Here is a 14,890-nt window from a genome sequence, read left to right on the forward strand (position 1 = left end):
ATCAGTAACTGAATAAATGACTAGACTAGGGTGACAATGGGAGTGGATAGGAAGACTTGAGATAGTGATATTTATATGATGGTTTAGGATTTTCAGTGTGCTATTATGTTTTGTTTATTGTAGGTAGGGCAACTACATTATTCCTGTCATACAGATGATGAAATGACAGTTTATAAAAAGTTTTGGAGCTTGATACAGATAACTATGTTTAGGAGTGAAAGTTATACTTTCAGATTCTATCTCAGTTTATTTTCAATAACTCTGTTTTTTGAAAAAAGCATCAGCAGGACTATCTGACTGACTGGCTGTGAGGGTGAAGGAGGAGTCAAAATTGATTTTTAATGTTACAAACCTCGGTTCTGGAAGGATGGTATTACCATGAACAGAAACAGAGAATTTAAAAGAGTTGGTTTGGGGCAGTATGAGGCCTTAATGAATTTGTCTTAGACATGACTATTTAAAGTACCTAGAGTTCAGAGAAAGGTGGGCTGGACTTCTCTGTTTGGGAGTTTTTCCATTGATATGACAGTTGAAGTTGTAGGAGATCACTGGGGGAAACAACATGTAGAGATAATAGCCTTAAGTAGAGGAATTTGGATGTCCATAGTTAGAGAACAGGAGGAAGAAAAAGAGACCAGAGACTTGAGAGAGAAGGAGAGTAGGGGCTACTGCAACACAGACATAAGGAGTAGAACATTTCAAAGAAGGCATGGTCGCTGATGTCAAAGGCTGTAGGGAGGTCAGTGAGATTTGAGACTGAGAAAAACCCACAGACAGTCCTAAATGTCCTTGAAGGAAATGGTTTCAGCAGAGTAGAAGTTGAAGCCAGATTGGACTTCTTTACTTTGCATGAAAGCAGGAGGAGTGTTTGTTTTCCTATAGTTATTGTGGCAGTGTATTAAAGCATTGTATATTGTGAGCAACTTATTATTATATGTCACATCTCTATATATCTGTATATTTGTAGGTCAAGTCCTCAAAGCCTAATGAACTAGAATTAAAGAATAACCCCTCTAGTGTACACACACACACACACACACACACACACACACACACACACACACACACATTGTCTTTCCTTCACTGGAAAAAATCAGACCTGAAGAAAGTACTCTTTTTGGATTTCCTCAGTGACTTGTAGAAGTGAAGGAAAACAAATCTGGCCAAGAGCTGAAGTTAATGGCATGTTAGGTGTTTGCTCAGCGAAAGCAATCTTTCTCCTTTGTTGAATATAGTTTGTCTTCCTCTGGCTGCTGGATTCTGCCTCTGATTCAGGTATTTTGAAATTGTTTAGATAAGAGTTATGCGAACAAGCTGATTAGTGTAACAATTTAATCATTTCCGCACTAAATCCAGAAAAGATAGGAACTCTTTAAGAGATCTAAAGCAGATTCTTTCCAGTTTAAGAAGACTAGTATTCTCCTTTTGTCTGTTTTTCTACCTATACTCTAGCTGTCTATAATCTATATGAAAAATATTTTTAAGAGATGACTATTAGCCAAATTTTACCACAGCATAAAATCCAAGAAGATTATTCAGAAACATTTGGTTTAAATTTTTAAAGTGCTTTGGGGAGAATAGAAATGTTCATTCTTGGGGTTAGGATAAATGATTGTGTTAAGTACGGACTGTAGTGGCTTAGTGTGCCTAGTGATTATCCTGCTTTAGGGCTGGTGGTTAGTTGGAGGATGATTTCATAATAGCAACTGGGATAATTTGTCTCTCAGAATGTCTGTTTTTAGCGTTCAATACTGTTAATGAATTGAGGTACCTTGGGACGTGCACTTTTCTGTAATATTAGCATCATTTATGTAGTGGGAACTTTTAAAATACCAGATTATTTGCAATGCTGATTATGAAATTAAAAAATTGCCAGTCAGAATAAGTGAAATGCTCATGTTGGTTTCTTTACACAAATTATTGTCTCTAGGCCCCGCCCTCATCAGAGATGTGGCATCTAACTTATGATATGTATCTCTACACTTCCTTTATCAAAGGAGTTGGAGAATGTAAGTGATGAATGAATATGAAATTATGAATCTCCTTTTTTCCTCTTTCCTTTACTCTCAATAAAAGTGTGATGATTATTATTTCATTTCAGTGAAAGCTACTCGATGAGAAGAATTGCCTCAATCATTTTCCTCCCTATTTCGTAGCCTTACCCTCTAGCTTGTCTCCATGGCTATTGTTTGAAGCCTGTGAGCCAAACTGTGATCTACATTGTTTCTAGATGATGTCTGTTCCTATCTGTTTGCCATTGCTTCTGGTTGTCACACCTTCCCTCAACTCCAGTCTGCTTACTTGAGTCTTATTTTTTCTTTTAAGAAAAAACATAGTGTTTTCACTGTTTGTTCCATATCTCATAATTGCTCCTTCTTCTGAGCTACTGTATCATTTTTTTCTGCACCATTTGCTTGGCACTTAGCTTATGCCAATTTGTATTTTTTAAAAATTGTGGTAAAATACATATAACATAAAATTTACCATATTAATTAGTTCTTTATTAATTAATTTTTTTATTGGAGTATAGTTTATTTACAATGTTATATTAATTTCTGCTGTACAGCAAAGTGAGTCAGTTATACATATACACATATCCACTCTTTTTTAGATTCTTTTCCCATATAAGTCATTACACAGTATTGAATAGAGTTCCCTGTGCTATACAGTAGGTTCTTATTAGTTATCTATTTTATATATGATAGAGTATTGTATATATAGTATGTAAATATATGTATTATATGTATAGTATTTTATATATAGTCAATCCCAATCTCCCATTTATCCTGCCCCCCCACCATATTAATCAGTTTTAAGTGTACAATTCAGTATTTTTAATTATATTCACATTGTTGTGCAACTAATCTCTAGAACATTTTCATTTGTAAAACTGAAACTCTATAACCATTAAACAATAACTATCCAATTCCCCCTCCCCCTGTCCCTGGCAACTATCATTCTACTTTCTACCTCTATGAATTTGACTACTCTGGGTATCTCATATAAATAGAATCATCCAGTATTTTTCTTTTTGTGATTGGTTTATTTTACTTAGCATGATATTCTCAAGGTTCATCCATGTTGTAGCATGTGTCAGAATTTCCTGCCTTTCCTAGCCTGAATAATATTGTATGTACAGACCACATTTTGTTTATCTGTTCATTCATCCGTGGACACTTGGGTTGCTTCCTTTGGCCACTGTAAATAATGCTGCTATGAACATTGGTGTACTAATTTGTATTTTTAAAGATATGATTTTATCAGTATGACTTCCATCTCTGCATGTCTACTTTAGTCTAAGCCTTGGAGGGCAGAGACCATGTTTTAAACCTTTTTGAATCATAAGTACCTAGTATAGCATTGTGCCTTGCTAATCAGTAATTGTTTCTTGATAATTAATAGAGCAGATTTACTTTCAAGTAACTCTTTTTGCTTATTTTAATCTTTTGAGGGTATTTAAATAGTTTTTTAATCACAAGTTAGAGGAAGGCAAACTTAAGCTTTCTTTAAAAATTATAGTAATCTTGGAAATCTTAGATAATTATTCAAAGATGGCTAAGAAGCTATTTTCTCTAGGGCTCAGTTAACTTTCCTGGTCATTCCCAATTCAGACAAATAACCTGAGGATAATGGTTAGTAAGAGTAGTCACAGATTCTCAGAAAGAGAGAACAGCTATTTTGCTATATTTTTCTAATTTTTTCCCTGGTCCTACAGTGTGTCGGCAGATAACAGTAGAGGACAGCAGAGTTTAGACTAAATTTTAGTTCAAAATATTAGGAGTCTAGAAGCAGCAATAATAGTATCCAGTTCTTTTATCTCCTTTTTAAAATATTATTCTTCTAAACACTTTTCCCAAAGAAAAATCATTCCAGATTTTGCATAACATATCAGGAAGTTTTTGAATTTGCTTCTCATAGAACTGTATTTTTTAGAAAAAAAATTTTTTTTGGCCAAGAAGTCTCTTGTTTTTTCAAAATCATTCTCAAACAATTAACTATCTTTTGTAAATTTTTATAAAACTGGTAATACTCTGCCTTTTAGGAAACTAACTTTTTGAAATTAATGTCTATCTTCTGATATACACGTGTTTATGTACATACAAATGCAAATGTATATATATATATCAGAATGTAGACATAAATAGATAGATAGATATTCTCATTTCTTCCTTTTTCTCCACTTTTACCTTCCAGTGCAAGTTATCTTTCCTACCATACCCTTTTGAAGGAAGGACTCTATCTTTACTTGACCTTACAAGTTCTAAGAACATTAGACTGTTAGTCTTAGATTGGCTTTAGTACATTTTTGATTATGTTTTCTGATTGCAGCAGACCCAAAGTTTCAGAATCCATGATATTTATTTAAATTAATTATTTAGCTTGTTTGTTCATTCATTCACTAATTCACTCATTTATCACATGTTTGAAAATATACTGTGTATCAGACACTAAGTGCCATGTGCTGTGGACCAACTTATGCCACTTTTGTGATACCATATGAAACGTGTCATCTCAAATGACAAGGTGTCTCATGAAATGTAATGTTAATACTAGCAAGTGCTTTTATCAATAACTTTAGTTTCAAATCTGTGATAGAGGTTGCATGAAAAGTATATTAGATCAGAAAGTGTTGTCATGTTGCCATTGTATACAGTGTGGGTGGTGCTGTTTTAGAGGCAAATGACTGTTCACTTTTTACTTTAAACTGTATAAATATAAATTGCCTAGAAGGCGAGGTGGGAGGCAAAACCTTGAATACTGTCCTTTCCAATATGTTTCTAAGTTCCTTGCAGCACTACACAGACCACATTAGACTGCATTGACCATCAAAGGGAAAAACAAGTGGTCCAGATAGATACTTTAATCCAAATTAGCTCCTTCAAAACAGCTTATATAGAGGGCAAACTAAACTGTCTTTTCACAAGCCGACCCTTTAGAAGGAATAATGGGAACTGGACCAGCAGATGTTGAACCAAATAACTTAGATGTGGTTCACTTTGCATCTGGAGCTATTTGCATACAAAGCCAACAGGAAAGTTCAAACATTTTTCTCAAGACATTGGCAGAGAGAAACCTGGAAGACAGATGCCTTTTTGATTTCATGGTTCAGTTTTTCCATTCTCCATTCTCCTGGCCAGGAAAACCTAGGACAACAAACCGGCCATTTTATTAATATCCCATTACTCTCCTTGCTAACCCTGTTTTTCCAGTAGAATCTGTTACACATCTATAAGAGCTCAGAACCTGAGTCCACACATTTTTGTTTGAGAAAAAATTGTGATTTTTTTTTTCAGATTAATCTGTGGTTTTGTACATAGGGGTAGTAAACATTAACTGAATTCATTGGTCTGATCTATATTTGAGGTAAAATTTGAAGGTGACTTACTCCATATTCACATACTGTATTATAATAGGCAGTATAGGTAATATTTGAGAACTTTTGTCGCTTCTACTTTGTATCCACATTGGACATTTTTTGCCGGGACATAAACTGGATTTCCATTGTAGTCTAATAATTTTGTAATATTATCACACTGGGTATTTGAATGGAAGATTGCCAGATAGCTTCTTTTTGCTGCTGCTTGTATTTTTTTCTTACCTCCCAGATTTTTAACTCACCTTTATTTTTTCTGTAGCCAGTTTTTATAAATGATGACTAAGATGGTAACTTCTATAAAGCTGTGAGTTATGGCTGTACATGTAAGTATCAGTCCTTATGTGGGTTTTCAGTAATTTATGACAATTTCTGTCTTCATTAATGCATATAATAGGAAATATATTAGTGATATTTATTATGACTTTGAAGATTAGGTTTGTAATGTGGTTTAGAATCAAATATCTCTGACTATGGAATGAGGAGTTCTGGTTTTTGCCTTCAGCTAACTGTGTAACTTCTCTGAAACTCAATTATTTAATCTATAAATTGAAGGGCTAGATGATATCTAAGCGTTCTTCCAGATTTTGAGTTCCAAGTTTATTTGTAGATTTTTTTCTGATTACAATGTCTGTAACATGAGTAGCTTCCACTAGGTGAATCATGGTACCTCATTTTAACTGAATGGTCAAACTGACAGTACTAATCTAATAAATTACATTTAGTCTAAAAACATAGCTGTAAACATAGAACACAAATGTTACTGTGAAGAACTGTAGTACTGAAGAGAAACTTGGTCCTTTTCTATGTATTTTAATTATTATCAATTACTGTTTAAATTCATTTTTCCTGGTGTTTTATGGTACAGTCTTTATCTCTTTTATCTGATTCTGAACTTGCTTATTAAAAAGACAATGGTTTGATTTTTAGAATATTATAGAATACATGTACAAATTTTTTAAATAGAGCTTTGTAGAGATTTTTGCACATTATTAAAAATGATGAAGTGTTGGCCGTGAATCTTTTTTCTATAAGATGAAGGTAGTGCTCTGATTCTTGATGATCACAGTGCTGAGTTAGCCAACACCACCACCACCACCAAAAACTTAGGCTCTGTCTTGCTCAGTAACAGTATAAGTCATTGTCAAATGTTCTTATAACAATACATAAATTTCTATATAGCTGTCCTTCTGAATTATGCTTCTTTGGCCTCAGAAAATATACTTTTTATTGTTTCTGACAGACAGGCAGACATACTCACATGTAGTACAAAAGGCATGAAAGAAAAGGGAAATAATATTAAAGGTATACAGTGAACATCTCTCTTTTATCCTAGTCCCCTAGTCCTACTCCCCTTATAAAACTTGTTTTCATTTTCTTTTGTAACCCTCCAGATTTCTTCCAGGCATATAAAAATGTGAATATATCCTCCTCTTCTTTTTACACAAATCATAGTATACTGTATATACATGCTAATGCCTCTTGCTTTTTCCCCACGCGAGTAGATGTTGCTATAGGAGTACTTCTAGATCTTCCAGATTCACTTTACTGGTTGCATAGCACTCTTTTGCATGGATGTACCATTATTCATGTAACCAGTTATTTTACTCCCGGTTTTTTGCTGTTACAAGTAACCCTACAGGGAATATTTTTGTATGTATTTTCCGTGAAGCTATTTTAATTTAGATGATAATATTATATTGTTCCTGTGACTTAATGGAAAGATCAGTTAAAATTAACAAATAGTTCATTTATTAATTTTACTAAAATGAGCACAGGACAAACATGTTCTCTAAATAATGTCAAATTTTATATTTATATGGTCACACATAAGACAATGTTGGCCACATTGAAGGTGATGCTAATTTTATGAGTATGTTGAAAATAAAATCTTTAGCTGACTATGAGCAAATTAGCATGGTAGGTTGAAATACTCTTTAGTTGTCATATTGTATTTTTTAATGTGTCAAATAATGTTTATTGCAGCATTGTTTATAATAGCCTAAACTAGAAACAACCCAAATGTCAATCAAAAGTAGAAAGTTTAATATTTTGGGGTATATTTATATAATAGAATACCATACACCTGGAAAATTAACAAACTACCACTGCACATAAAACATGAAGGAATCTCATGAACATATATACTGTTCTCACAATATCTTTAAAGGATCAATAAGAGGTCTCAGTTGACAAACTGTTCTGTAATTCAGATCCTAGTGCTAAAATCTGATGTCTAGAGTGTCAGCCTCCCTTTGGAGTCATGGAATTCTTGTTCTTCACGAGGATGAGGGCTCCGTGTTTTGGTCAGAGAGCTAGGCTTAAGACCAGTTCATAGTGAGCCCCATGTCTGAATCTGCCAAAGGGCAGAAGTCATCATCACCCTGTTTGTTCACTCAGGATGACATGGGGTAAAGAGTGGGAAGTAGACTTTAGATCAGGGAACTGTGGATGAATGGTGCAGTATGTGACTAGGAAAAATTTCTGACTTAAATTCTCTGAATGGAGGTCAGAGGCAAAGGCCAGACCTGAAGTTAACAGAGCTGCCTATGTCCCTCTCCCCCTTTACACCTTTACCTCTGAGATTCTTTTTCTAGACTCCTAGGCCTAGCTCTAGCTGGAAACAGTAAAATCTTCTACTGTGGGAATTTTCAAATGGCCAAACTGAGGATTGAGGGGCCCACGGGAACATGACACTGACAGGACAATAGGACCAGCATAACCAGAGGTTCTGACAGATGTGCCCTGCTGTACACTTGGCTCGATGTCTCTGGACTGTTGTCTCTCATGAACACTATTGCTAATATGCGTACTTTGTGCTCACTCAGGTTGAGTTTTTGAGCACTTCTTCCTTCTTTCTGAAGTTTGGGTATTTGATGTTCTGGAATAGAGTCTCCAACTCTCTGTGCTATTCTATTCCATAGACGTTGCGTTTCTGGTGCTTCCTCTTTAGGGAGTACCATGATTTCCTGAGACTTTTGAATCTTCTGTTCCCTCCTTGTGGTTCCTTGTGGTTTTCTGATCCACAACCCACCCATGAGCAAATACTGTGGGTTCTAAGTTTAATTAAACTTGGGGATCTTTTCACTTCTCTCTGCTTCCCTAGTTACTACTCCAGTCAAAGCCACTATCATGTCTTTTCTAAATGACTTCAGGAGTTTTCTCCCATTCTGAACTCTCTTAACCCCTTTCTTTAAGTGGCACCCAGAGGGCTGGGCTACAGTGAATACTTAGTAAATGTTGGCTATTTGTGGAATTTGATTTTAAAGTTTAGAAGTGTTTGGGATTTTTTCACATTTGTGGATTCCTGAATATCAAAGTATAAAACATATTATTTGACTATAATTTTAGAGATTGTAAATTTGACCTATTATTATAGTGTTTCCCTGAATATTTGTATTATTCTCTACATTGAGAACTAAAGGTTGTGCCTGTTATTAGGATATTATCTTGAATAAGTTATAGAAACTCATTGCAATTAAAAAATTCTGCATGATTTGCACATCATTGTTGTGCCTTATCAAGGTATTAATCCCACTCTGATTTCCACAATTAATTTATGTGATACAGCCCATATTTATTAATTTTTTCTTTCTTATTAAAGCATTGCTGAGGTGAGGATTCAATTATTTTTAATAATTTCATTGTGAAAATTTCCTTCATTTAAATTAAAATTGAAAAATCTTTTGAGGTTTGTTTTCTTGAATTGAATGTGATAAAGACTAATTTTATTGTGGACCTCCTCAGATAGATTGTTTTGGATAACGTACCTTTAATAATGGCCAAATAATTTTAGGGTAAATGAGACAGAGATTGCTTAAAGTACTTAGAAATTAGAACAGAAAGATGCTTAGGAATATATTTTAGAACTGTAAATACATAGTGCTATTTTAAATACATAGTGCTATTTTTACCTAATCTTAATGCTATAGAAAGTTTGTCTGCCTGACATGAAGGTTTTGATTATTTTGTATCTATCACGTCTGAGGTCAGAATAAAGGAAACTGGGTAAAAGGTGATTCAGCTAATTTGGATAGAAATTTTAATTTAATTTGTCAGACATCACAGAGCTGACAAAATATTGTAATAAAATTTCACATGCAGTTTGGTTATTATGAAACCCTTTACCCAGCTAAATCAACTGTTATTTTCTTCTTCAACCATTCCCTTGACATTTATGAACATACAGCAAGTAAAACAAAAGAAAATTTTTGCTGATAGAATTGCTCATTTGTCTACTGAATAAACAGTTATTGATTTTATCAACCTGTTAGGTTCCTAAAGGAACATTCTATAGTATTTTAATCCTTGGTCTTATGATCTAAACACACATACTTTGTTTTGATGGAATGTTTGATGAAATTTAAGAATTTCATTTCTCTGAAATTTTTAAAGATAGATTAGATTCTCATTTGGTTACCAGTCATTTTGTTTGAAGTCAGGGCATGAGACTATTTACTTTCTACTTCCTTTTGGTCCCCCCCGCCCATTCAATAAGTATTTATTGTGTACCAAGTCCAGGGGGAACAATGGAAAACAAACAGGATAGACAATGCTATGAATTTGTTAAATTAACATTTGTCAAGTAGAGCACAGGCTGCCTCATGGTGAGTTGCATTCAGCAACAGACCGCAAGAGAAACTGAAATGAAGAAGTTTATTACCCACAGGTCCTGGAGGAAGTACATGGCATGCCTTGTGGGGCCACATGAGAAGGTCAAGATAGAGTGCAGATGGAGGGTGTGAAAGAATCCAGGGTCTATGCTTTTATTAGGGTCCCAAGGTGGAGGTTTTAGGGGTTCCAGGGCTAAGTCTGGATTGGGTGGTTCATATCAAAAGACAGGGAATAGTAAACTCCATGGGGGTCTTATCAAAGGGGTACAGAAAGAGAAGGCCCTGGGAGGCAGGGGAGACTGTTGATCACAAGGGCTGTTGGGGAAGTCATATTAAGAACTTAAATTTGCTTGTGACTCTGTGAGCGGTTATCTAGGGCGTGTGCTTGCCCAAGAGGGCTAGTGGCAGTGTAAGGTCTCTGCAGGCCACTTGGCCAAACAAAATGGGTGTCGAGGTAGCAATATGGTGGAGTAGCTTAGCTAAACTCTCGACATACAAGATATCTGCCTTCACGAGTCTTGCAAGCTTGTAAGGTGCACAAAAATTAAATAATTACAGATAATTAATTATAACTAAGATATCTTTTTTAAGGGTAGATACAGGGTATCAGGATAGTAGAAACAGAGAGTGAAGTGGACCCTGCATTATAGCTGGGAAGTATATCAGACCACTGTCTGAGTCCAAATAGGGGTCAACAGGGCCCCCAAAAAAAAAAAAGCCTATAATAGGGAGGCAGGCTTATCTGAACGAGCTGAAAGCTTTGCAGCAGAGAAGAGGGAGATGGAGAGAACGTTTCCAAATACTAACTTTTGGGAATGCCAACATTCTTAATTTTATGTTTATTTTCTGATTTATTAAAATCTCATGATTGTTATTCTCTTTGCTCTATTTTGTTGGGTTTATTTTTGTATTTTTCCTAATTAAAAAATTTTTTTGATGCCTATCTCTTTAATTTTTTTTTTAATTAATTAATTTATTTATGGCTGTGTTGGGTCTTCGTTTCTGTGCGAGGGCTTTCTCCAGTTGCGGCAAGCGGGGGCCACTCTTCATCGCGGTGCGCGGGCCTCTCACTGTCGCGGCCTCTCTTGTTGCGGAGCACAGTCTCCAGACTCGCAGGCTCAGTAATTGTGGCTCACGGGCCTAGTTGCTCACGGGCCTAGTTGCTCACGGGCCTAGTTGCTCCACGGCATGTGGTATCCTCCCAGGCCAGGGCTCGAACCCGTGTCCCCTGCATTGGCAGGCAGATTCTCAACCCCTGCGCCACCAGGGAAGCCCCTTATCTCTTTAATTTTAACCTTTCTTTTCAAATATAAGGATTCAAGGATATAATTTTCCCTCTGATTATTACTTTAGCTGCATCGTGCCAGTTTTGATTTTTTAAAAAATATCCTCCACTTACATATATTTTCTAATTAGGAGTCTGGATTATTCCTTGAGTTATTTTAAGAGTATTTCTTAATTTCTAAGCATGGGTTTTTTCTAGTTATTGTTATTGTTTCTTGATTGCTTTGTTGCTGGAGAAAGTAGTTTAATACAAATTCTTTGTGATTTGATGAGACTTGCTCTGTGGCATAATGCTATCTGAGGATGAGCAGCATTGATATCCCCCAGGTGCTTGTTAAAAATACAGAATCTCAGGCTGCATTCCTGACCTACTGTGACAGAGTGTGTGTTTTAACAAGATCCCCAGTTAATTAATGCTTATGAACATTAAAGTTTGAGAAGCACTGCTGCTCTGGACCTATGTAGATACTGTATTCAACAACTGCAGAGTACACTATATGATAGTTTATCTAAATATTAATTTGTTGGAATGTTGCAGTCTCTTTGTGTTGGTGGATTTATAAACTTCTTGTTGAAGCTCTTAACTTTTCACTTTTTCTATTTTGAGATTCTGTAACTAGGTACATTCATATTTATAATATCTTTTTGGTATATTGAACTTTTTATTATTATGTAGTCATCTCTTTATATCTGTAGAATTCGTTTGTGCCCCAAATCCATTTTGTCTGATAATAAATACTGCAGTTTTATTTTGATTAGAATTCAACTGGTATTTCTTTTCCCATTCATGTTTTTCCATCTCTTTGTATACTTATGTTTTTTAGATATGTCATTCATAAAGAGCATAAAGATAGATTTTGTTTGTTTATCCAGCCTGATAGTCCTTGTCTTTGTATTGGAATATTTAGTACATTTATATTTTAATGTAATTACTGATGTACATATATCTATATTTTTCCTACTATTCCAATTTTGGCTTTCTATTTGTACTGCCATTTTGTGTTTCTTTTTTACTTTTTTTGAATTGATTTTCTTGTTTCTTTTTTCTCATGCTCTACCAGTTTGGAAGTTACATACTCCGCTTCTCTTCTTTTGGTAATTTCCTTGGAAATTTTAACAAGCATTCTTAACTTATTAAAGCCTTAAACAAATGAGTATCTTTATCCTCCTCTTGAAAAGTACAAAAAACTGTGAGACATTTGAACCTCAATGATTTCTTCTTGTTATTACGCTATTTTTTTCTAGTATTTTTTACATATATACTCAGAATCTGCATATATATTTATATATTTAATATATATTTAACTCCACAAGGCATTGTTGTTATTATTAGTGTTTTATGTAGATGAAGTATATTGGATTTGCCTGCATATTTACCATTTTTTCTTTATTTCTTCTTGTAACTTAGACTCTCCATCACAAATCATTTTCCTTATGCTTGAGGTGCATCTTTGAGAATTTTCCAGAGAGAGAGTTATTGTTGGCAAACTCTCAGTATATGCTTGTTTGAAAATGCTTGTCCCTGTCCTTGTTGGATAGTTTCACCTAGATGTTTCTGAGTTGACAGTCATTTTTTTCCTCTGCACAATGTGACTATTACTCCTCTGTCTTCTAATTTCTATAATTGTTGTTGAGAAGTTAGTTGGTTCCATTAGTTACTGCTCCTTTGAGGGTAATTGGTCTTTTCTTTCTGGCTACCTTTATGATTTACTTATTCTTTGTAATTCGTGTTTTGTAGTTTCACTGTGATATAGCAGGTATGGATATCTTTTTATTTACCTTGCTTAGAATGTGATGGGCTTTTTGAATGTGTGGGTTGAACCCATGGATTTAAGAAGCCTGATAAGCTACAGATTCAAGAAGTGCAGCAAATCACTTCTGGAAAATTATTAGCCATTAGCTCTTTCTTTTTTTCTTCATTTAAAAACATTTTTTTAAAAAATTTATTTATTTAATTTATTTTATTTTTGGCTGTGGTGGGTCTTTGTTGCTGCATGCGGGCTTTTCTCTAGTTGCGGAGAGCGGGGGTTACTCTTCGTTGAGGTGCATGGGCTTCTCATTGCGGTACGTGGGCTTCTCATTACGGTACGTGGGCTTCTCATTACGGTACGTGGGCTTCTCTTGTTGTGGAGCATGGGCTGTAGGCCTGTGGGCTTCAGTAGTTGTGGCATGTGGGCTCAGTAGTTGTGGCTCGCGGGCTCTAGAGCACAGGCTCAGTAGTTGTGCACGGGCTTAGTTGCTCCGTGTCATGCGGGACCAGGGCTCGAACCCATGTCCCCTGCACTGGCAGGCGTATGCTTAACCACTGTGCCAGCAGTGAAGCCCTATCTCTTCCGATATTAGTTTTGTTCCATTTTCTCTTTTCTATTCTTCTGGAACTCTAAAATTAGATAAATGATAATTTTTTTAAACTCTATCACTGTGTCTGTTACCCTCTTTTTCACATTTTGACTGTGCTGTAGTCTGATTAATTACAGATGTATTTTCATTTCACTATTGCTCTTCATCATTGTCTAAGCTGATAACAAACCTATCCATTGTTTATAATTTCAGTTTTCTTTCTACTTTAAATGTATCTTACTTCATCCGTCCTTTATGAATTCCAGCCTCCATACCTCCCTTACATACTCTCCTCACTCCCTCCCTTTCCTTCCTTACTTCCTTCCTTCTTCCTCCCATCCATCCCTCCACCTCTCCTTACTCTCCTCTCCTTCCCTCCTCCACAATCCATTCACATACTTCCTCCCTCCCTCCCCTCCTTAATGCCTATCCTCCCTCCCTACTTAATACCTACCTCACCTCCTCCTGATAGCTCCTGCTGTGTTTAAATTTCTAAAAAAGAGAATATAATGACATCCACTTTGGGTTTTGGCATATGGCTTTAGATATTTATCTCTAAGAATATGTTGCTATCCTAAGTTTCTTTTTAATAGTATATTCATCATATACTACTGGAACAGTAGTTCCAGGATTTTTTTTAATAAAAAGTTCTTTACCCATGTATTCTACTTCTTGATGTCTGGTCTTTGCTAATTTCACTGATAGTAAAAAAAAAATATTGACATGAAAAATTAAGCAAGTGGGCTAGATTCTAACAATTAGTGTGTACATTTATATATTTTAATGTATTTCAGAGTCTTGTATCATCACTGTAACATATTTGCTATGGCCTAATTAAATATGATGATGTCAAATGTGCTTGTATTAAATTTTTTTTCTTAGATCCATGAACTATATAAATCATAAATCTATATCCCTTGATTATTTAAGAACATTTGGTATCTTTATATTAATTGAATATTTTATATATGCATATATATATATATGATTCTTATAATCTTTGAGTTACATTTCTTTAGAAAGAGAACGTATTGTTATTGGTCAAAAAGGTACTGTTTAGAGTTTAAACCTGATGTCATTTTGGATTCATTGGGTGTAAACCAAAGAGATATACTTGTTTCCTAGGTTCTCTTATGGTTAAAGTAAACTAAATAGGCAATCATACTTAACAAGTGTATAATGAAAATAACTAGTATCTTCTTTCTCTTGATGAGATGGATATGAATATACGATTTTTTTACATCTGGAAAATAGTTCACATTTTCATGTTTCTCTTGTA

At 34.9% G+C, this 14,890-nt stretch overlaps 1 protein-coding gene across 9 annotated transcripts in view; it reads left to right on the forward strand.

Annotated features, from left to right (window-relative positions):
* Nucleotides 1-14,890, forward strand: part of CCDC91 (coiled-coil domain containing 91) — a 371,740-nt gene that overhangs the window by 94,249 nt on the left and 262,601 nt on the right. For 4 of the 9 annotated variants that reach the window (XM_036866032.1, XM_036866030.1, XM_036866028.1 and 1 more), the window contains exon 4: nucleotides 1,931-2,009. The exons of the other annotated variants lie outside the window; for them this stretch is intronic. In XM_036866032.1, coding sequence (XP_036721927.1) covers nucleotides 1,931-2,009 — 79 coding nt within the window. The remainder of the gene's footprint in view (nucleotides 1-1,930; nucleotides 2,010-14,890) is intronic. 9 annotated transcript variants of the gene reach the window in all.

This window comes from Balaenoptera musculus, chromosome 10 (assembly GCF_009873245.2).
Source record: "Balaenoptera musculus isolate JJ_BM4_2016_0621 chromosome 10, mBalMus1.pri.v3, whole genome shotgun sequence".
Classification (NCBI taxonomy): domain Eukaryota; kingdom Metazoa; phylum Chordata; class Mammalia; order Artiodactyla; family Balaenopteridae; genus Balaenoptera; species Balaenoptera musculus.